At 43.3% G+C, this 22654-nt stretch overlaps 1 protein-coding gene across 1 annotated transcript in view; it reads right to left on the bottom strand.

The window, feature by feature from the left end:
• The window catches only part of CCDC88A (coiled-coil domain containing 88A), a 424707-nt gene that overhangs the window by 256759 nt on the left and 145294 nt on the right, over positions 1 to 22654 (bottom strand). Inside the window, exon 5 of the mRNA XM_053712191.1 lies at positions 4791 to 4849. Coding sequence (XP_053568166.1) covers positions 4791 to 4849 — 59 coding nt within the window. The remainder of the gene's footprint in view (positions 1 to 4790; positions 4850 to 22654) is intronic.

Raw genomic sequence — 22654 nt, 5'->3', positions numbered from 1 at the left:
GGCTTACAAGCCTAAATCATGGTCTCAATGACCAATTCTGAAAACCCACGCTTAGCTAAAATCAAGCGTTCAATCTCCAAGCAGTCAGCTTCAGAGAAGCGAGATTTGGATGAAGAAAGGGGCCCTGAAGCAGAAGGTCCTTCCTCAGAGGTAGTCTCCACGGAGGCAGAGACGACATCTCTACTAGATCTGCATACCAGATCCTGCAAGGCCACGCAGGAGCTATTAGAATAACCAATGCTTTCTCATGCTTGATCCGAGCGATGACTCGTGGAAGGAGAGCAAATGGAGGAAAGAGATATGCCAAACTGAAGTTCCAAGGAACTGCCAGAGCATCTTTCAGAAAAGCTTGACGATATCTCGACCTCGAGCCATACTTTGGGAGCTTGGTGTTCTGACGAGACGCCATCAGATCCAATTCTGGATCCTGATGGACCGGGCTAGGGCCAGCAGAGGCCAAGTCATCAAGGCATTGAAGATCACTCTGAACTCTAAAATGTTTATGTGGAGAACAGATTCCTCCTGTGACCAAAGTCCCTGCACCTTCAATGAGTCCCAGACTGCTCCCCAACCCAGCAGACTGGCATCCGTGGTTACAATTACCCAAGAGGGTCTCTGGAAACACGTCCCTTGGGACAGATGTTCTTGGGACATCCACCATGGTAGGGAGTCCCTTGTAGATTGATCCAGAACTATTTTCTGAGATAGATCTGTATAATCCCAGTTCCACTGAGTGAGCATGCATAGCTGCAGAGGACTCAAATGGAACCGAGCAAAAGCAACTATGTCCATGGAAGCCATTATCAACCCGATTACCTCCATGCTTTGGGCCACTGATGGTCAAGCCGCCGACTGTAGGGACAGGCAAGCGGACAGAATCTTGGATCTTCTGACTTCCGTCAGAAATATTTTCATTGATAGAGAATCTATAATGATTCATAAGAAGATCACTCTTGTAGTCGGAACAAGAGAACTTTTCTCAAGGTTGACCTTCCAACCGTGGGAATGAAGAAACACCAACAAGATCTTTGTATGAGATTCTGCTAGTTGCAAAGATGGCGCCTGAACCAGAATGTCGTCCAGATAAGGTGCCACTGCAATTCCCCGGGCCAAATTACTGCCAATAGAGCTCGCAGAACCTTTGAGAAGAGTCTGGGAGCTGTGGCGACACCATATGGAAGAGCTACAAATTAAAAGTGTTTGTCTATATAGGGAAACCTCAGATATTTGTGATGGTCCCTGTGAATGGGCATGTGCAGGTATGCATCCATCAGGTCTATGGTTGTCGTGAATTGACCCTCTTGAATCAGAGGCAGAATGGAGCGGATAGTCTCCATCTTGAAGGACGGTACTCTGAGGAATTTGTTTAGTAACTTTAGATCTAGAATGGTCCTGAAAGTTCCCTCTTTTTTGGGAACCACAAACAGGTTTGAGTAAAATACGAGACCCTGTTCCTGACTTGGAACAGGCACTATCACTCCCAAGAGGGAAAGGTCCTGTACACATTTCAAGAACGGCTCTCTTTTTATCTCGTCTACAGATAATCTTGAGAGGTGGAAACTGCCCCTGGGAGGAAAAGTTTTGAACTCTAACTTGTAACCGTGGGAAACTATGTCCACGGCCCACGGGTCTGGGACATCTTGTTCCCAAGCTTGCGCGAACTGAGAGAGTCTGCCCCCTACTTGATCTGATCCCAGATCGGGGGAAAACCCTGCATGCTAACTTGGATTCAGCTGCAGGTTTATTGGATTGCTTCCCCTTGTTCCAAGACTGACCAGGCTTCCTAGAGGGTTTGGATTGTTCCTGTTTGATGGAGGAAAGGGAAGACTTACCTCTGAAGTTACGAAAGGAACGGAAATTAGTCTGATGTCCCTTTATTTTGCTCTTCTTGTCTTAAGGCAGAAAGGATCCTTTACCACCCTTGATATCGGAAATAATTTCTGCCAAAGCCGGTCCGAAAAAGGTCTTTCCCTTGTAAGGGATTGCCAAAAGCTTATATTTAGAAGAAACATCAGCAGACCAAGATTTAAGCCATAGTGCTCTATGCTCTATTGCAAAGCCAGATATTTTGGCCCCTAACTTAATGACCTTCAAATAAGCGTCGGTGATAAAGGAATTAGCTAACTTTAGAGTCTTTATCCTATCCTGAATCTCCTCCAAAGGAGTTTCAACCTGAAGGGATTCAGACAAGGTGTCATACTAATAGGCTGCTGCACTGGTTACTGTAACAATGCACACCGCTGGTTGCCATTGTAACCCCTGATGAGTATACATTTTCTTTAAAAAGGCCTTCAGCTTTTTATACATAGGATCTTTGAAAGAGCAACTATCGCCCATTCCACCTTTGGAACCATTTGCCACGACTCCTTTATGGAGTCGGCCACTGGGAACATTTTTCTAAAAACAGGGGAGGGGGAAAAGGGTATTCCTGGTCTTTCCCATTCCCTTGTAATAATCTCAGTGGCACGGTTTGGTACTGGAAACACCTCCCCAGGTGAGGGATATCAAAGTATCTATTTAATTTACTAGACTTTTTAGGGTTGACTACGATAGGCGCATCAGAGTCATCCAAGGTAGCTAAAACCTCCTTTAACAAAACACAGAGGTGTTCAAGCTTAAATTTGAAGGAAACCACTTCAGCATCAGAAGAAGGAATTACACTATCTGAATCTGAGATTTTACCCTCAGAGGCTACCGAAGTATCCTCCTCTTCTGACTTATGGGAAAGAGTAACTTGGTTAGCCTGTACAGGAACTGATACCTTACTATCCGATTCTCTAGACTTCCTCTTACGTTTCCCCTGCAGCAAAGGACCAGCAGCTAGCGCCTCAGATACCGCTGATAACACCTGGACAGCAATTTCTGCCTTTAAAAAAACTCCATCAAGAGTCTGAAAGGAACCGCAGGGCACTGTCTGACACGGTAATGATACTTGGGGTACTTGAGGAGGAGACTGTGGTATTGCCTGAACAGAATCCACCTGAGAGAATGGTGGCTCAGAAGCAAAAAGTCTGTTTTTATACATCATGGTTCTTTCAATACAAGAGCCACAAAAAGGCAAAGGAGGTTCAACATGGGCACTCAAACAAATTTTGCACTCTATTTCAGGCATAGACTCGAAGTCCATCTTTGCAAAAGATTTACCTAAACAAAACAAAAAATATATTTTTTTTCTTTTAATAATGTACTGTCCCTTTAACTGGTAACGTTAGTAAAAAACACACTAGGACATTGGTTACAAGAACCGCAGCTAAACCAGATAGCCTCCCTTTATAACAAGCAGCTCACTTTTTGTAATCACAGAAGGCTTTTATTCAAATACAATTAGAAAAATGTCTGGCCCCTCTACACCTCAGCGTTAAGCTGAACCTTGTCTGGCACAGCTCTGGATAAAACACGCTAAGCTACTGCACGTGCAACCGCCATAATTTGAGAGCAGTGAAAGGGCGCAAAGTTACAGCGCACTCTGAAACGGGAAGAAGCTCCGCCCCTGTGACGTCACTGAATGTGCTGATTAATGGACCGCAACTTCTAACTAAAACTCACGGCCTGTAGAGAGTCTGCCCCCTCCTGAAGTAACAACGACTGTTCCCAGAAGTTTAAAACACTGAGCCACCAAAATTATAAAAATTACACAATATAAAATGTCTTTTCTTTTTATACTCTCTCTCACACCGTAGCAGTGCCCTGCGTCATGTCAAATGTATGCTGAACTCAGGATAACTTACCCCCATAATGATGCAGAAACTTACTCAAGTGCCAGTGTTTCTGAATAAACTTACTCCTCAAAAACTAAAATGGCACTTACCTACACCTCTGTCCAACAGGAGGACATCTCACTGGCATGAGAGGAAGCTACTCCTCACAGAGACCTAGGATAAAAGAAATGAACAGAGTAAGCCTACTATGGCATTCTGAGAGAGGGCAGCAATCTGTTAGGAAAACGCAGTGAGGCCCACCCCAAAAGTTCCTATCTGCTTTAAAGCTACCACAGCCCTGCTGAAGAGACTAACGTGGAGTACAGCTAAACCCAGATTGTAATGGAAGATCAGAGCAATCCTGCCCTGGCTTCAAAACAAAAAAATCTCAATAGAAGAATCTTATACAGACACCTATAACTTCACCTCCTCCTTGCACTGAAGGCAAAGAGAATGACTGGGGGTTGTGGAAAGGGAAGCAATACATAACAGCTTGATTCCGTGGACTCACCGTGTCTTAAGAAAACAAGGTTTGCCTTTCATATCCCTTTAATATATCCATAACATGTTCACACTAAAATATGTTAACGTATTGCAAAACAACTAAAAATATTGTAATTACAAGGTCTTTTATTTTCTTTTTAGGACAATTTCTGAGTGTCACTACTAGTTTTGACCTTAAACACTCTCCCTTTAAGATATAAGGCTTATACAAAGAATTTGTAAAAATACATTTACTAAACAATGAATGATGCTGATGATCAGACATTTATTTAACCTTGCAATATTACTACTAATATTGTTTGACGCACAGTGTTGAGTATATTCCCCCCCCCCCCCACTATTATTATTATTATTATAGGGTTCAAATACCTATCACTGAGGTGTATTTTATTGTGATATTGCTTTGTTTTGAACAAAACATGTAAAAATCATAAAACTTCACTACAAAGTGTACAGTTCCCTGAAGTTTTTAAAAAATAAACAATTTTGTATTTTAAATGGCGTTGTACAATGGCATGCTACAACTTCTTGGAAAATGCTTCTTTTTACTTTAAAACATTTAAACTCTAGCAAAAAACAAAACCTTACTTGAACAGCACAGCCCAGCAAAAGTAACAGTAGTTTCTTCATCTCTTCAGTAGCTTGTTCTGGAAAAACAAATTAATATAGCATCAATCTACTATGTAACTGTAAATAAATGGTATTGTGTGCAAACCTATACAGATAACAACAAGTCACATATAACAATAAAAAATCAAAAACTCACACAAATACACTCAATAGTGCAACATAGATAATACAGAAATGTCCATAATACATCAGAATGTCCCAAAAAAGTACAAAAGGATTGAAAAAAATGATAGCAAAACCTATGGCAAGGTATATTTCCTTAGTTCTATCACATTTCCTGAGGGAATTATCCTTTAAGTGTAACATAAATATAGAATAGTTTTATATGTAAATTAAATTAGTATGGCAGTTTGATTATATTTTTAAGGGAGATGAATCCAAATTTTTTTCTTTTATGGCTCTGATAGAGAATACAATTTTAAATGCCTATCCAATTTACTTCTATTATCAAATTTGCTTTGTTCTTTTGGTATGCTTTGTTGAAGGAGCATCAGTGCACTACTGAATGCTAGCTGAACACATCAGGTAAACCAAGAGGAATATATGGGCAGTTACCAATCAGCAGCTAGCTCTCCAAAAAGTGTATTGCTGCTCCTAGGTATACTTTTCAACAAAGAATATGAAGAGACCCAAGCAAATTATAAAATAAAAGGTAAATTGGAAAGTTGTTTAAAATGACATGCTCTTTCTAAATCATACAAGTTTAATTTTTTACATTACTGTCCCTTTAAGTAATTATACCTTGCCATAGAGTGTACTATCAAGATAAAAGATGTATTTGTATTGAATGATTTTGCACTTTTTTTTGTACATTTAGATGTTTTATGGACATTTCTGTATTATCTACTATATGCACTACTGAGTGTCATTTATGTTTTGGTGTGAGATTTTTTTTTTAATTTGTTGTTCTTACATGTGACTTAGGTGTTATATCTCAATAGGTGTGGACACTATACACACACATTTAAATTTTAATTAAAAAAATATAAATTATGCTTACCTGATAATTTCATTTCCATCGAGGGGAGGAGAGTCCACGGCTTCATTCATTACTGTTGGGAATTAAGAACCTGGCCACCAGGAGGAGGCAACGACACCCCAGCCAAATGCTTAAATACCTACCCTACTTCCCTCATTCCCCAGTCATTCTGCTGAGGGAACAAGGAACAGTAGGAGAAATATCAGGGTATAAATGGTGCCAGAAGATGAATTAAATTTAGGTCTGCCCATCGGAGATACGGGCGGGAGCCGTGGATGGAAATGAAACTATCAGGAAAGCATAATTTATGTTTTCCATCTAAAGGGGAGGAGAGTCCACGGCTTGATTCATTACTGTTGGGAACATATTCCCAAGCTCTAGAGGACACTGAATGAAACCGGGAGGGTAGAAGGCGGACCCTAATCTGAGGGCACCACAGCCTACAAAACCTGTCTCCCAAAAACAGCTTCCGCAGAAGCAAAAACGTCAAACTTGTAAAACTTTGTAAAAGTGTGTAAGGAGGACCAGGTAGCCGCCTTACAAATTTGCTCCATAGAGGCCTCATTCTTGAAGGCCCAAGACAAAGCCACAGCTCTAGTTGAATGAGCCGTGATCCTCTGAGGAGGCTTATGTCCCACTGTCTCATAGGCCAAGTAAATCAAGCTCCTCAACCAAAAGGACAAAGAAGTGGAAGAGAACCTCTGCCCCTTGCGCTTCCCTGAATACACAACAAAAAGAGATGTAGACTGTCTGAAATCCTTTGTAGCCTGAAGATAGAACTTTAAGGCACGAACCACATTCAAGTTATGAAGTAACCTCTCCTTAGAAGAAGAAGGGTTAGGACACAAAGAAGGAACCACTATTTCCTGATTGATGTTACGTTTAGACACCACCTTGGGAAGATCATCCCCACCAGATCCACAACCCACGTCCTCTGCGGCCATGATGGAGGAATCAGAATGGCCGAAGCTCGCTCCTGTTTGATGCGTGCCACTACACGAGGTATAAGTGGTAACGGTAGAAAAATTTAAGCTAGGCTGAACCCCCAAGGTACCACTAAGGCATCTATCAGCTCTGCCTGGGGATCCCTGGACCTCAACCTATATCGGGTTAGCTTGCAATTGAGTCTGGACGCCATGAGATCTATCTCCGGCATTCCCCATCTGAGACAAATCTTTGCAAACACCTCTGGGTGAAGAGACCATTCCCCATGATGGAAGGATTGCCTGCTGAGAAGGTCCGCTTCCCAGTTGTCCACACCTGGTTTGTTAAACGCTGAGAGCGAGCAGCTGTGGGACTCCGCCCACTCCAAGATCCGAGACACCTCCCTCATGGCTAGGGAGCTCCTCGTACCCCCCTGATGGTTGATGTAAGCCACCGAGGTAATGTTGTCGGTCTGGAATCTGATGAAGCTGAACGACCCCAGATGAGGCCATGCCATCAGAGCATTGTAGATTGCTCAGAGTTCCAGAATATTTATCGGAAGGAGAGACTCCTTCCGGGACCATTTTCCTGGTGCCATCCTGGCACCCCAAACAGCTCCCCATCCTGCCAGACTGGCGTCCGTGGTCACAATCTCCCAGGGCGGTCTCAAGAAAGATGTCCCCATGGACAGTTGCTCCAGGTGGATCCACCAAGAGAGGGAGTTCCGAGTCAGGGCATCCATGGATATCTGCTGTGATAGATCTGAATGATCGCCGTTCCACTGTCTCAACATGCACAATTGAAGAGGTCTGAGATGGAACCTGGCGAATGGGATGACGTCTATGCTTGAAACCATGAGTCCGATCACCTGCATACACTAAGCCACTGAGGGGCTTGAGGAGGACTGAAGGGCAAGACAGGTGGACGCAATCTTCCTGCGTCGATGGTCTGTGAGAAATATTTTCATGGACATAGAGTATATTATCGTGCCCAGGAACTCTGCCCTGTTGCTGGGAACCAGGTAACTCTTTCCTAAATTGATCTTCCAACCATGAGATTGGAGCAAAAGAAGAAGAGCCCTCAAATGATCCTCTGCGAGACTGAGCGACGGCGCCTGGACTAGGATGTCGTCCAGATAAGGCACCACAGCAATGCCTCTGGATCTGGCCACTGCAAGTAGCGCCCACAGAACCTTTGTGAAGACTCTCTGGGCCCTTGTCAGACCAAAAGGAAAGGCCACAAACTGGAAGGGTTGGTCCAGAAACACAAATCTTAGGAACTTGAAGTGGTCCCTGTGAATTGGCACATGAAGGCAAGTGTCCTTCAAGTCTATAGTCGTCATGAACTGTCCCTTTTGAACTAGGGCCAGGATAGATCCGATTGTTTCCATTTTGAACGATGGAACATTTAGAAACTTGTTTAAACACTTTTGGTCCAGAATCGGGCGGAACGTGCCCTTCCTCTTTGGAACCACAAAAAGATTGGAATCGTACCCTAGACCCCGTTCTGCTTGGGGTACTGGTACAATAAAGCAGAGAGAGGCAAGATCTCTCACACACTCTGGTCTTGAAGATAGGTTTGACAGGAGGAATCTGCCCCTGAGTGGATAGGATCTGAACCCTATCCTGTAACCCTGGGTGACCACTTCCAGAACCCAAGGGTCCTGAATGTCCTGCAACCAGGCTTCTGAGAAGAGATGATAATCTGCCCCTGCTTGGTCCAGAGACCGGTCGGGGGCCGCCACTTCATGCCGATTTCGTCTCGGCGGGTTTCTTGCTCTGCGTAGACTTGTTCCAAGATTGAGCCAGCTTCCAAGTTCCCTTGGACTGGTCCGCTTTCGCGGCGGGCTGCTGGCGCTGGGCCTTGTCCGCACGAAAGAGACGAAAAGTAGATCCCTTAGGCTTAGCCTTCTTATCCTGCGGTAGGAAAGCTCCCTTGCCTCCCGTAACCGTGGATATGATCGAATACAATCCTGGACCAAACAGAATCATTCCTTGAAAAGGCAGGGGGACAACAGCCTCGACTTAGAGGTCATGTCCACAGACCAAGACAGAGCCCTGCAAGCTAAAACTAAAAAACCTGACACCTTAGCTTTCAGGTGAATAATTTGCATATTGGCATCACAGATGAAAGAATTGGCGACCTTCAGCACCTTAATCTTATCCTGTATCTCATCGATGGAAGTCTCCCCCATTTCACACAGGGATTCACACCAATATGTCGCAGCTCCAGCAAGCGCAGTAACGGCCGCTGCTGGCTGAAAAACAAACCCTGTGTGCTGAAACATCTTTCTTAACATGTTTTCTAGTTTTTTATCCATGGGCTCTTTAAACAACGAACTATCCTCGAGGGGATAGTTGTCCGCTTCGCGATCGTAGAGATAGCACCATTCACCTTAGGGACGGAACACCACAGCTCAAGTTGAGAGTCCGGAATGGGGAACAGTTTCTTAAAGGAAGAAGGGGAAAAGGAAGAACCTAATCGCTCCCATTCATTCTTAATAATATTAGCCATCTTAATGGCAACCGGGAAAGTCTGAGGTACTACCCTGTTCTCGTATACCTTATCTAGCTTAGGAATTGAAGGTTCCTCTGGAATCGTAGGCTCTGGAACCTCCAGAGTAGCAAGCACCTGCCTCAGGAAAAAGCGTAAATTCGCTTTTTATAAACCTAATATCAGGCTCCTCCGCACCCGGAGGTTTAGATGACACGGACTCCAAACCCAGAAGGGGCCTCCTCCAAGCCGGAGTGGGCCTCGTCATCGTATAATGCCTCTGGGATTTTCGCCCTGATACACCCTACGCTTGCACTTAGCAGAACGTGGTAACGCATGGACCACTTTCGAAACCGCCGATTCCAGTTGGTACGCAAAGTCTGACTGACAACTAATCTCTCCCGAAGGAGTAATGGTTGGACCCCGGGGCGCTGCATGTGCAATTGTAGATGAATGCAGGGAACGCACCTCACGGGACGAGGAGCCCTCAGAGGTGGATGGCTCAGTAGTACTAGACATCCGTTTACATTTAGATGTCGCAACTTTAACAAGGCATGTGGAACATAGTTGAGCAGGCTGATCTACCAGAACATCCTCACAATAAACACAGGAATGAGACTTGCTTGCGCTTTTATTACGGACTAGCTTAACTTATAAATAGGCACCTTTATACCTCCAATGGCCGGGGCACTCACCACCTCCTAGGACCCGGGCTACAGAAACCGCTTTGTCTCCTGCGCCGCTGATCAACAGAGGAAGAGAGATAGGCATACCAAGTCACATGAAATGCCTGGCAGGACCGCCCCTGCACTAAGGAGAAAACGCGCCAAAAAAGAACCGCACAATACTCCCGCCAGTAAGTTTCACACATTGCCAGAGCCTCACCTCGCACATAACGCAGCAATGACACAATAAACAATATCATGTATAAACCCCCCTGTTCAATAATCCCCTTTCCAGGAATATTAACCCTTGATTCTTTAAAGATAAAAGGCGTCACACTGTGACCCTGTCTTCCGTGTTATCATTATGAATAAAAAATTAAACTATCTTACCACCTTCAAGTGTGACAGGTTATTAGCCTCGCTCCTGACATGGACTTGAGTGCAGAAAGCAGGCAGCGAAACTCGTCAACGCTGATTGCTTGTGGAGCTGTTAATATGAGGTGGGATGGTTTCGCAGAAAGACTCTCCCTGCATCTCCGGACTCTAACTTTCACCCAGGCTCTCACTGAGAGGCTGACAGGACTACTTAAAACTCCAGTCCCAATGCGAAGAGTACTAGCCCTCCATAAGAGACTACTCCGAATCCTCGGCACTTCTCTGCCATTCTCCTGTGATGAAAAGCAAAGAATGACTGGGGGATGAGGGAAGTGGGGGAAGTATTTAAGTCTTTGGCTGGGGTGTCTTTGCCTTCTCCTGGTGGCCAGGTTCTTAATTCCCAACAGTAATGAATGAAGCCGTGGACTCTCCTCCCCTTTAGATGGAAATGGGTTAAATACTTCAGCTAGTAGCGCTTTTTCATTTATTTGTAACCTTGGATATTATATAGAGGCACCAGTGTTACAGTGGCTGAAGTCTGGAGCTCCTTGGAGGCGGGTCATTGCAACAAGCCATAGGGAGATGCTATTATTTAGCAACAAAAATATTACAAGCTATCAAATAATGGCAACCTGAATGTGGTCCAGTCACTAGTATATAACTATTATGAAAATTCTGCTGTCTTTGGATTTTTTTTTTATAATGGTCATAACTTAAGAGAAAATTATAGGGTCTAGCTAGTCTCATTTCTTATAGCCATACTTATAAAACAGTAAAATGTCTTATTATTAGAAAATATGTAAATAAGAATATATTAAAAAGAGTTTTTTAAGCTGTAATTTTTGCATTAGGCACTCATTAGAGTGGAGTCTAGGTTAAAGGAAATGTGTTTCATTAGACTCTACAACTAAGCTGTATATTAATATTCTTAAAAATCTTGGCAGGAAAATATTTCTTTGGCTCAAACAGTTTGAACCTATTTTTTAAGAGTTTATTTTTAGAATACACACATCTGACAGTGTTTTCATCAATTAAATAGTGCCACAGTAAAACGTAATGCCAACAATGTCTAGAACAAGGCCATCTGCCTGCAAACATCTCATTTTACTCTAGAAATCATCCAATCACGTAACATCTAATACACTTGCTGTTTAATGCAAGTAAATCCACCAAATCTTTACAAATGAAAGAAAAATACTGTATGTTCGAAACATATGATGCTGATTTTTTTAATGATAGCAAATTATTTTCATCCTAGGAAAAAGGTAAGAAAGTAAACTATTTCAATAGGTTGCACAATTTAGTAGGATTATAAGAAAAAACTTCTACGTTTCAACAAGTCCCTGTAGAAGTATTGAATTTGTCAAGATATCATTAAAGTGATGGTCAATTTTAGATAATCAAATGCCATATATGTAATCTTTGCTATTAAAAAATAATATGTGTACCATTTTTTTTTTTTAAAGGACCAGTCAACACAGTATATTTGCATAATCAACAAATGCAAGATAACAAGACAATGTAATAGCACTTAGTCTGAACTTCAAATGAGTAATAGATTTTTTTTCTGACAATTTTAAAAGTTATGACATTTTCCACTCCCCCTGTACCATGTGACAGCCAACAGCCAATCATAAATGCATACACGTACCATGTGACAGCCATCATCCATTCACAAATGCATACACACTTATTCTTGCACATGCTCAGTAGGAGCTGGTGACTCAAAAAGTTTAAATATAAAAAGACTGTGCACATTTTGTTAATTGAAGTAAATTGGAAAGTTGTTTAAAATAGCATGCTCTTTCTGAATAATGAAAGTTTAATTTTGATTGAGTGTCCCTTTAATATATCTGTGAAAAGGGTTAAATCCGTGTCTACAGGGAGTGCAGAATTATTAGGCAAGTTGTATTTTTGAGGATTCATTTTATTATTGAACAACAACCATGTTCTCAATGAACCCAAAAAACTCATTAATATCAAAGCTGAATAGTTTTGGAAGTAGTTTTTAGTTTGTTTTTAGTTATAGCTATTTTAGGGGGATATCTGTGTGTGCAGGTGACTATTACTGTGCATAATTATTAGGCAACTTAACAAAAAACAAATATATACCCATTTCAATTATTTATTTTTACCAGTGAAACCAATATAACATCTCAACATTCACAAATATACATTTCTGACATTCAAAAACAAAACAAAAACAAATCAGTGACCAATATAGCCACCTTTCTTTGCAAGGACACTCAAAAGCCTGCCATCCATGGATTCTGTCAGTGTTTTGATCTGTTCACCATCAACATTGCGTGCAGCAGCAACCACAGCCTCCCAGACACTGTTCAGAGAGGTGTACTGTTTTCCCTCCTTGTAAATCTCACATTTGATGATGGACCACAGGTTCTCAATGGGGTTCAGATCAGGTGAACAAGGAGGCCATGTCATTAGATTTTCTTCTTTTATACCCTTTCTTGCCAGCCACGCTGTGGAGTACTTGGACGCGTGTGATGGAGCATTGTCCTGCATGAAAATCATGTTTTTCTTGAAGGATGCAGACTTCTTCCTGTACCACTGCTTGAAGAAGGCGTCTTCCAGAAACTGGCAGTAGGACTGGGAGTTGAGCTTGACTCCATCCTCAACCCGAAAAGGCCCCACAAGCTCATCTTTGATGATACCAGCCCAAACCAGTACTCCACCTCCACCTTGCTGGCGTCTGAGTCGGACTGGAGCTCTCTGCCCTTTACCAATCCAGCCACGGGCCCATCCATCTGGCCCATCAAGACTCACTCTTATTTCATCAGTCCATAAAACCTTAGAAAAATCAGTCTTGAGATATTTCTTGGCCCAGTCTTGACGTTTCAGCTTGTGTGTCTTGTTCAGTGGTGGTCGTCTTTCAGCCTTTCTTACCTTGGCCATGTCTCTGAGTATTGCACACCTTGTGCTTTTGGGCACTAAAGTGATGTTGCAGCTCTGAAATATGGCCAAACTGGTGGCAAGTGGCATCTGCACGCTTGACTTTTCTCAGTTCATGGGCAGTTATTTTGCGCCTTGGTTTTTCCACACGCTTCTTGCGACCCTGTTGACTATTTTGAATGAAACGCTTGATTGTTCGATGATCACGCTTCAGAAGCTTTGCAATTTTAAGGGTGCTGCATCCCTCTGCAAGATATCTCACTATTTTTGACTTTTCTGAGCCTGTCAAGTCCTTCTTTTGACCCATTTTGCCAAAGGAAAGGAAGTTGCCTAATAATTCTGCACACCTGATATAGGGTGTTGATGTCATTAGACCACACCCCTTCTCATTACAGAGATGCACATCACCTAATATGCTTAATTGGTAGTAGGCTTTCGAGCCTATACAGCTTGGAGTAAGACAACATGCATAAAGAGGATGATGTGGTCAAAATACTCATTTGCCTAATAATTCTGCACTCCCTGTATAGTAATGCTTTAATTACAATGTTATGCTGGCCCACTGGGATGAACTCTTTTTTATTTTCTTCATGAAAATGAACATCCAATCAGTGTGGGTGTCATATGACATTCTTGAAATCTAGCCCTTTGAAAGTCTTTAGGAAGCCTATCTAGTGGGTGGGACTGCTCTCTGTCACAGCCCAGCCAAAAGAGGAAATAAAGGGGGGCTGGGGAACAGAAGATAACAAGTAGGATTATAAATCCTGAATTATAAAATATATAAACAATTTAAAAAAATAAAAATATATATATATATATATACACACATATATAACACTAGTCCTAAAGCCCGTTCACATGGGCCATTTTTTGAAGTACAGCGGTCCCACCACTTGTGCTCTCTCCCTCCCCCTTTCTTTTGCTCTCTCTCCCTCTCTTTTGAGCTTTCTCTCTCCCCTATATTGAGCTCTCTCTCTCCCCCTCTCTTTTGCGCTCTCTCTCCCCCCTCTCTTTTGCGCTCTCTCCCCCTCTCTTTTGCGCTCTCTCTCTCCCCCTCTCTTTTGCTGTCTCTCCTCCCCCCTCTCTTTTGCTGTCTCTCCTCCCCCTCTCTTTTGCTGTCTCTCCTCCCCCTCTCTCTTTTGCCGTCTCTCTCCCCCTCTCTCTTTTGCTGTCTCTCTCCCCCTCTCTCTTTTGCCGTCTCTCTCCCCCTGTCTCTTTTGCTGTCTCTCTCCCCCTCTCTTTTGCTGTCTCTCCTCCCCCCTCTCTTTTGCTGTCTCTCCTCCCCCTCTCTTTTGCTGTCTCTCCTCCCCCTCTCTTTTGCTGTCTCTCCTCCCCCTCTCTCTTTTGCCGTCTCTCTCCCCCTCTCTCTTTTGCCGTCTCTCTCCCCCTCTCTCTTTTGCTGTCTCTCTCCCCCTCTCTCTTTTGCAGTCTCTCTCCCCCTCTCTCTTTTGCAGTCTCTCTCCCCCCTCTCTTTTGCTGTCTCTCTCCCCCCTTTCTTTTGCTCTCTCTCTCTCCCCCATCTCTTTTGTGCTCTCTCTCTCCCCCATCTCTTTTGCGCTCTCTCTCTCTCTCCCCCCTCTCTTTTGCGCTCTTTCTCTACCCCATCTCTTTTGCGCTCTCTCTCTCCCCTCTTTTGAGCTCTCTCCCCTCTCTCTTTTGCGCTCTCTCCCTCCCCCTCTCTTTTGCGTTCTCTCTCCCCCTCTCTTTTGAGCTCTCTCTCCCCCTCTCTTTTGCGCTCTCTCTTCCCCCCTCTCTTTTGCGCTCTCTCTCCCCCCTCTCTTTTGCGCTCTCTCTCCCCCCTCTCTTTTGCGCTCTCTCTCCCCCCTCTCTTTAGTTGTCTCTCTCCCCCCTCTCTTTTGCTGTCTCTCTCCGCCTCTCTCTTTTGCCGTCTCTCTCCCCCTGTCTCTTTTGCCGTCTCTCTCCCCCTCTCTCTTTTGCCGTCTCTCTCCCCCCCTCTCTTTTGCTGTCTCTCTCCCCCCCTCTCTTTTGCCGTCTCTCTCCCTCTCTTTTGCGCTCTCTCTCTCCCCCATCTCTTTTGCGTTCTCTCTCTCCCCCATCTCTTTTGCACTCTCTCTCTCCCCCTCTCTTTTGCGCTCTCTCTCTCCCCCCTCTCTTTTGCGCTCTCTCTCTCCCCCCTCTCTTTTGCTGTCTCTCCTCCCCCCTCTCTTTTGCTGTCTCTCCTCCCCCCTCTCTTTTGCTGTCTCTCCTCCCCCTCTCTTTTGCTGTCTCTCCTCCCCCTCTCTCTTTTGCCGTCTCTCTCCCCCTGTCTCTTTTGCAGTCTCTCTCCCCCTCTCTCTTTTGCAGTCTCTCTCCCCCTCTCTCTTTTGCAGTCTCTCTCCCCCTCTCTCTTTTGCAGTCTCTCTCCCCCCTCTCTTTTGCAGTCTCTCTCCCCCCTCTCTTTTGCTGTCTCTCTCCCCCCTTTCTTTTGCTCTCTCTCTCTCCCCCATCTCTTTTGTGCTCTCTCTCCCCCCATCTCTTTCTTTCATGTAATTAGCAAGAGTCCATGAGCTAGTGACGTATGGGATATACATTCCTACCAGGAGGGGCAAAGTTTCCCAAACCTTAAAATGCCTATAAATACACCCCTCACCACACCCACAATTCAGTTTTACAAACTTTGCCTCCTATGGAGGTGGTGAAGTAAGTTTGTGCTAGATTCTACGTTGATATGCGCTCCGCAGCAAGTTGGAGCCCGGTTTTCCTCTCAGCGTGCAGTGAATGTCAGAGGGATGTGAGGAGAGTATTGCCTATTTGAATGCAGTGATCTCCTTCTACGGGGTCTATTTCATAGGTTCTCTGTTATCGGTCGTAGAGATTCATCTCTTACCTCCCTTTTCAGATCGACGATATACTCTTATTTATATACCATTACCTCTGCTGATTCTCGTTTCAGTACTGGTTTGGCTTTCTACAAACATGTAGATGAGTGTCCTGGGGTAAGTAAATCTCATTTTCTGTGACACTCTAAGCTATGGTTGGGCACTTTGTTTGTAAAGTTCTAAATATATGTATTCAAACATTTATTTGCCTTGACTCAGAATGTTCAACATTCCTTATTTTTCAGACAGTCAGTTTCATATTTGGGATAATGCATTTGAATTATTCATTTTTTCTTACCTTCAAAAATTTGACTCTTTTTTCCCTGTGGGCTGTTAGGCTCGCGGGGGCTGAAAATGCTTCATTTTATTGCGTCATTCTTGGCGCAGACTTTTTTGGCGCAAAAAAAAAAAAAAATCTTTTCCGTTTCCGGCGTCATACGTGTCGCCGGAAGTTGCGTCATTTTTTGACGTTATTTTGTGCCAAAAATGTCGGCGTTCCGGATGTGGCGTCATTTTTGGCGCCAAAAGCATTTAGGCGCCAAATAATGTGGGCGTCTTATTTGGCGCTAAAAAATATGGGCGTCTCTTTTGTCTCCACATTATTTTAGTCTCATTTTTCATTGCTTCTGGTTGCTAGAAGCTTGTTCTTTGGCATTTTTTCCCATTCCTGAAACTGTCATTTAAGGAATTTGATCAATTTTGCTTTATATGTTGTTTTTTCTCTTACATATTGCAAGATGTCTCACGTTGCATCTGAGTCAGAAGATACTACAGGAAAATCGCTGTCTAGTGCTGGATCTACCAAAGCTAAGTGTATCTGCTGTAAACTTTTGGTAGCTATTCCTCCGGCTGTTGTTTGTATTAATTGTCATGACAAACTTGTTAATGCAGATAATATTTCCTTTAGTAAAGTACCATTGCCTGTTGCTGTTCCTTCAACATCTAAGGTGCAGAATGTTCCTGATAACATAAGAGATTTTGTTTCTGAATCCATCAAGAAGGCTATGTCTGTTATTTCTCCTTCTAGTAAACGTAAAAAATCTTTTAAAACTTCTCTCCCTACAGATGAATTTTTAAATGAACATCATCATTCTGATTCTGATGACTCTTCTGGTTCAGAGGATTCTGTCTCAGAGATTGATGCTGATAAATCTTCATATTTATTTAAAATGGAATTTATTCGTTCTTTACTTAAAGAAGTACTAATTGCTTTAGAAATAGAGGATTCTGGTCCTCTTGATACTAATTCTAAACGTTTAGATAAGGTATTTAAATCTCCTGTGGTTATTCCAGAAGTTTTTCCTGTTCCTAATGCTATTTCTGCAGTAATTTCCAAAGAATGGGATAAATTGGGTAATTCATTTACTCCTTCTAAACGTTTTAAGCAATTATATCCTGTGCCGTCTGACAGATTAGAATTTTGGGATAAAATCCCTAAAGTTGATGGGGCTATTTCTACCCTTGCTAAACGTACTACCATTCCTACGTCAGATGGTACTTCGTTTAAGGATCCTTTAGATAGGAAAATTGAATCCTTTCTAAGAAAAGCTTATCTCTGTTCAGGTAATCTTCTTAGACCTGCTATATTATTGGCTGATGTTGCTGCAGCTTCAACTTTTTGGTTGGAAACTTTAGCGCAACAAGTAACAGATCATGATTCTCATGATATTATTATTCTTCTTCAGCATGCTAATAATTTTATCTGTGATGCCATTTTTGATATTATCAGAGTTGATGTCAGGTTTATGTCTCTAGCTATTTTAGCTAGAAGAGCTTTATGGCTTAAGACTTGGAATGCTGATATGGCTTCTAAATCAACTCTACTTTCCATTTCTTTCCAGGGTAACAAATTATTTGGTTCTCAGTTGGATTCTATTATCTCAACTGTTACTGGTGGGAAAGGAACTTTTTTACCACAGGATAAAAAATCTAAGGGTAAAAACAGGGCTAATAATCGTTTTCGTTCCTTTCGTTTCAACAAAGAACAAAAGCCTAATCCTTCATCCTCAGGAGCAGTTTCAGTTTGGAAACCATCTCCAGTCTGGAATAAATCCAAGCCTGCTAGAAAGGCAAAGCCTGCTTCTAAGTCCACATGAAGGTGCGGCCCTCATTCCAGCTCAGCTGGTAGGGGGCAGGTTACGTTTTTTCAAAGAAATTTGGATCAATTCTGTTCACAATCTTTGGATTCAGAACATTGTTTCAGAAGGGTACAGAATTGGTTTCAAGATGAGACCTCCTGCAAAGAGATTTTTTCTTTCCCGTGTCCCAGTAAATCCAGTGAAAGCTCAAGCATTTCTGAATTGTGTTTCAGATCTAGAGTTGGCTGGAGTAATTATGCCAGTTCCAGTTTCGGAACAGGGGATGGGGTTTTATTCAAATCTCTTCATTGTACCAAAGAAGGAGAATTCCTTCAGACCAGTTCTGGATCTAAAAATATTGAATCGTTATGTAAGGATACCAACATTCAAGATGGTAACTGTAAGGACTATCTTGCCTTTTGTTCAGCAAGGGCATTATATGTCCACAATAGATTTACAGGATGCATATCTGCATATTCCGATTCATCCAGATCATTATCAGTTCCTGAGATTCTCTTTTCTGGACAAGCATTACCAGTTTGTGGCTCTGCCGTTTGGCCTAGCTACAGCTCCAAGAATTTTTACAAAGGTTCTCGGTGCCCTTCTGTCTGTAATCAGAGAACAGGGTATTGTGGTATTTCCTTATTTGGACGATATCTTGGTACTTGCTCAGTCTTTACATTTAGCAGAATCTCATACGAATCGACTTGTGTTGTTTCTTCAAGATCATGGTTGGAGGATCAATTTACCAAAAAGTTCATTGATTCCTCAGACAAGGGTAACCTTTCTGGGTTTCCAGATAGATTCAGTGTCCATGACTCTGTCTTTAACAGACAAGAGACGTCTAAAATTGATTTCAGCTTGTCGAAACCTTCAGTCACAATCATTCCCTTCGGTAGCCTTATGCATGGAAATTCTAGGTCTTATGACTGCTGCATCGGACGCGATCCCCTTTGCTCGTTTTCACATGCGACCTCTTCAGCTCTGTATGCTGAATCAATGGTGCAAGGATTACACAAAGATATCTCAATTAATATCTTTAAAACCGATTGTTCGACACTCTCTAACGTGGTGGACAGATCACCATTGTTTAATTCAGGGGGCTTCTTTTGTGCTTCCGACCTGGACTGTAATTTCAACAGATGCAAGTCTCACAGGTTGGGGAGCTGTGTGGGGATCTCTGACGGCACAAGGAGTTTGGGAATCTCAGGAGGTGAGATTACCGATCAATATTTTGGAACTCCGTGCAATTTTCAGAGCTCTTCAGTTTTGGCCTCTTCTGAAGAGAGAATCGTTCATTTGTTTTCAGACAGACAATGTCACAACTGTGGCATACATCAATCATCAAGGAGGGACTCACAGTCCTCTGGCTATGAAAGAAGTATCTCGAATTTTGGTTTGGGCGGAATCCAGCTCCTGTCTTATCTCTGCGGTTCATATCCCAGGTATAGACAATTGGGAAGCGGATTATCTCAGTCGCCAAACGTTGCATCTGGGCGAATGGTCTCTTCACCCAGAGGTATTTCTTCAGATTGTTCAAATGTGGGAACTTCCAGAAATAGATCTGATGGCGTCTCATCTAAACAAAAAACTTCCCAGGTATCTGTCCAGATCCCGGGATCCTCAGGCGGAGGCAGTGGATGCATTATCACTTCCTTGGAAGTATCATCCAACCATCGCCTCTAGTTCTTCTTCCAAGAGTAATCTCCAAGATTCTGAAGAATGCTCGTTTGTTCTGCTGGTAGCTCCGGCATGGCCTCACAGGTTTTGGTATGCGGATCTTGTCCGGATGGCCTCTTGCCAACCGTGGACTCTTCCATTAAGACCAGACCTTCTGTCACAAGGTCCTTTTTTCCATCAGGATCTGAAATCCTTAAATTTAAAGGTATGGAGATTGAACGCTTGATTCTTGGTCAAAGAGGTTTTTCTGACTCTGTGATTAATACTATGCTACAGGCTCGTAAATCTGTATCTAGAGAGATATATTATAGAGTCTGGAAGACTTATATTTCTTGGTGTCTTTCTCATCATTTTTCTTGGCATTCTTTTAGAATACCGAGAATTTTACAGTTTCTTCAGGATGGTTTAGATAAGGGTTTGTCCGCAAGTTCCTTGAAAGGACAAATCTCTGCTCTTTCTGTTCTTTTTCACAGAAAGATTGCTATTCTTCCTGATATTCATTGTTTTGTACAAGCTTTGGTTCGTATAAAACCTGTCATTAAGTCAATTTCTCCTCCTTGGAGTTTGAATTTGGTTCTGGGAGCTCTTCAAGCTCCTCCGTTTGAACCTATGCATTCATTGGACATTAAATTACTTTCTTGGAAAGTTTTGTTCCTTTTGGCCATCTCTTCTGCCAGAAGAGTTTCTGAATTATCTGCTCTTTCTTGTGAGTCTCCTTTTCTGATTTTTCATCAGGATAAGGCGGTGTTGCGAACTTCTTTTCAATTTTTACCTAAAGTTGTGAATTCCAACAACATTAGTAGAGAAATTGTGGTTCCTTCATTATGTCCTAATCCTAAGAATTCTAAGGAGAAATCGTTGCATTCTTTGGATGTTGTTAGAGCTTTGAAATATTATGTTGAAGCTACTAAGTCTTTCCGAAAGACTTCTAGTCTATTTGTTATCTTTTCCGGTTCTAGAAAAGGCCAGAAAGCTTCTGCCATTTCTTTGGCATCTTGGTTGAAATCTTTAATTCATCTTGCCTATGTTGAGTCGGGTAAAACTCCGCCTCAGAGGATTACAGCTCATTCTACTAGGTCAGTTTCTACTTCCTGGGCGTTTAGGAATGAAGCTTCGGTTGATCAGATTTGCAAAGCAGCAACTTGGTCCTCTTTGCATACTTTTACTAAATTCTATCATTTTGATGTATTTTCTTCTTCTGAAGCAGTTTTTGGTAGAAAAGTACTTCAGGCAGCGGTTTCAGTTTGAATCTTCTGCTTATGTTTTTCATTAAACTTTATTTTGGGTGTGGATTATTTTCAGCAGGAATTGGCTGTCTTTATTTTATCCCTCCCTCTCTAGTGACTCTTGTGTGGAAAGATCCACATCTTGGGTAATCATTATCCCATACGTCACTAGCTCATGGACTCTTGCTAATTACATGAAAGAAAACATAATTTATGTAAGAACTTACCTGATAAATTCATTTCTTTCATATTAGCAAGAGTCCATGAGGCCCGCCCTTTTTTTGTGGTGGTTATGATTTTGTATAAAGCACAATTATTCCAATTCCTTATTTTTTATGCTTTCGCACTTTTTTATCACCCCACTTCTTGGCTATTCGTTAAACTGAATTGTGGGTGTGGTGAGGGGTGTATTTATAGGCATTTTAAGGTTTGGGAAACTTTGCCCCTCCTGGTAGGAATGTATATCCCATACGTCACTAGCTCATGGACTCTTGCTAATATGAAAGAAATGAATTTATCAGGTAAGTTCTTACATAAATTATGTTTTTGCGCTCTCTCTCTCTCCCCCCTCTCTTTTGCGCTCTTTCTCTACCCCATCTCTTTTGCGCTCTCTCTCTCCCCTCTTTTGAGCTCTCTCTCCCCCCCTCTCTTTTGCGCTCTCTCTCTCCCCCTCTCTTTTGCGTTCTCTCTCTCCCCCTCTCTTTTGAGCTCTCTCTCTCCCCCTCTCTTTTGCGCTCTCTCTTCCCCCCACTCTTTTGCGCTCTCTCTCCCCCCTCTCTTTTGCGCTCTCTCCCCCTCTCTTTAGTTGTCTCTCTCCCCCCTCTCTTTTGCCGTCTCTCTCCCCCTCTCTCTTTTGCTGTCTCTCTCCCCCCCTCTCTTTTGCTGTCTCTCTCCCCCCCTCTCTTTTGCCGTCTCTCTCCCTCTCTTTTGCGCTCTCTCTCTCCCCCATCTCTTTTGCGCTCTCTCTCTCCCCCCATCTGTTTTGCGCTCTCTCTCTCCCCCATCTCTTTTGCGCTCTCTCTCCCCCTCTCTTTTGCGCTCTCTCTCTCCCCCCTCTCTTTTGCGCTCTCTCTCTCTCCCCCCTCTCTTTTGCGCTCTCTCTACCCCATCTCCTTCGCGCTCTCTCTACCCCATCTCTTTTGCGCTCTCTCCCCCTCTCTCTCCCCTTTCTTTTGCGCTCTCTCTCCCCCTCTCTTTTGCGCTCTCTCTCCCCCCTCTCTTTTGCGCTCTCTCCCCCTCTCTTTTGCGCTCTCTCCTCCCTCTCTTTTGCGCTCTCTCCTCCCTCTCTTTTGCGCTCTCTCTCCCCCTCTCTCTTTTGCACTCTCTCTCCCCCCCCCTCTCTTTTGCGCTCTCTCCCCCCTCTCTTTTGCGCTCTCTCACCCCCCCTCTTTTGCGCTCTCTCCACCCCTCTTTTGCGCTCTCTCCCCCCTCTCTTTTGCGCTCTCTCTCCCCCCCTCTCTTTTGCGCTCTCTCTCCACCCCTCTTTTGAGCTCTCTCTCCCCCCCTCTCTTTTGCGCTCTCTCTCCCCCCTCTCTTTTGCGCTCTCTCTCCCCCCTCTCTTTTGCGCTCTCTCTCCCCCTCTCTTTTGCGCTCTCTCCCCCTCTCTTTTGCTGTCTCTATCCCCCTCTCTCTTTTGCTGTCTCTATCCCCCTCTCTCTTTTGCTGTCTCTCTC

Source organism: Bombina bombina, chromosome 4, assembly GCF_027579735.1.
Source record: "Bombina bombina isolate aBomBom1 chromosome 4, aBomBom1.pri, whole genome shotgun sequence".
Classification (NCBI taxonomy): domain Eukaryota; kingdom Metazoa; phylum Chordata; class Amphibia; order Anura; family Bombinatoridae; genus Bombina; species Bombina bombina.
Note: the sequence above shows the minus strand (reverse complement) of the source record. Positions and strands in the feature narration are given on the sequence as shown.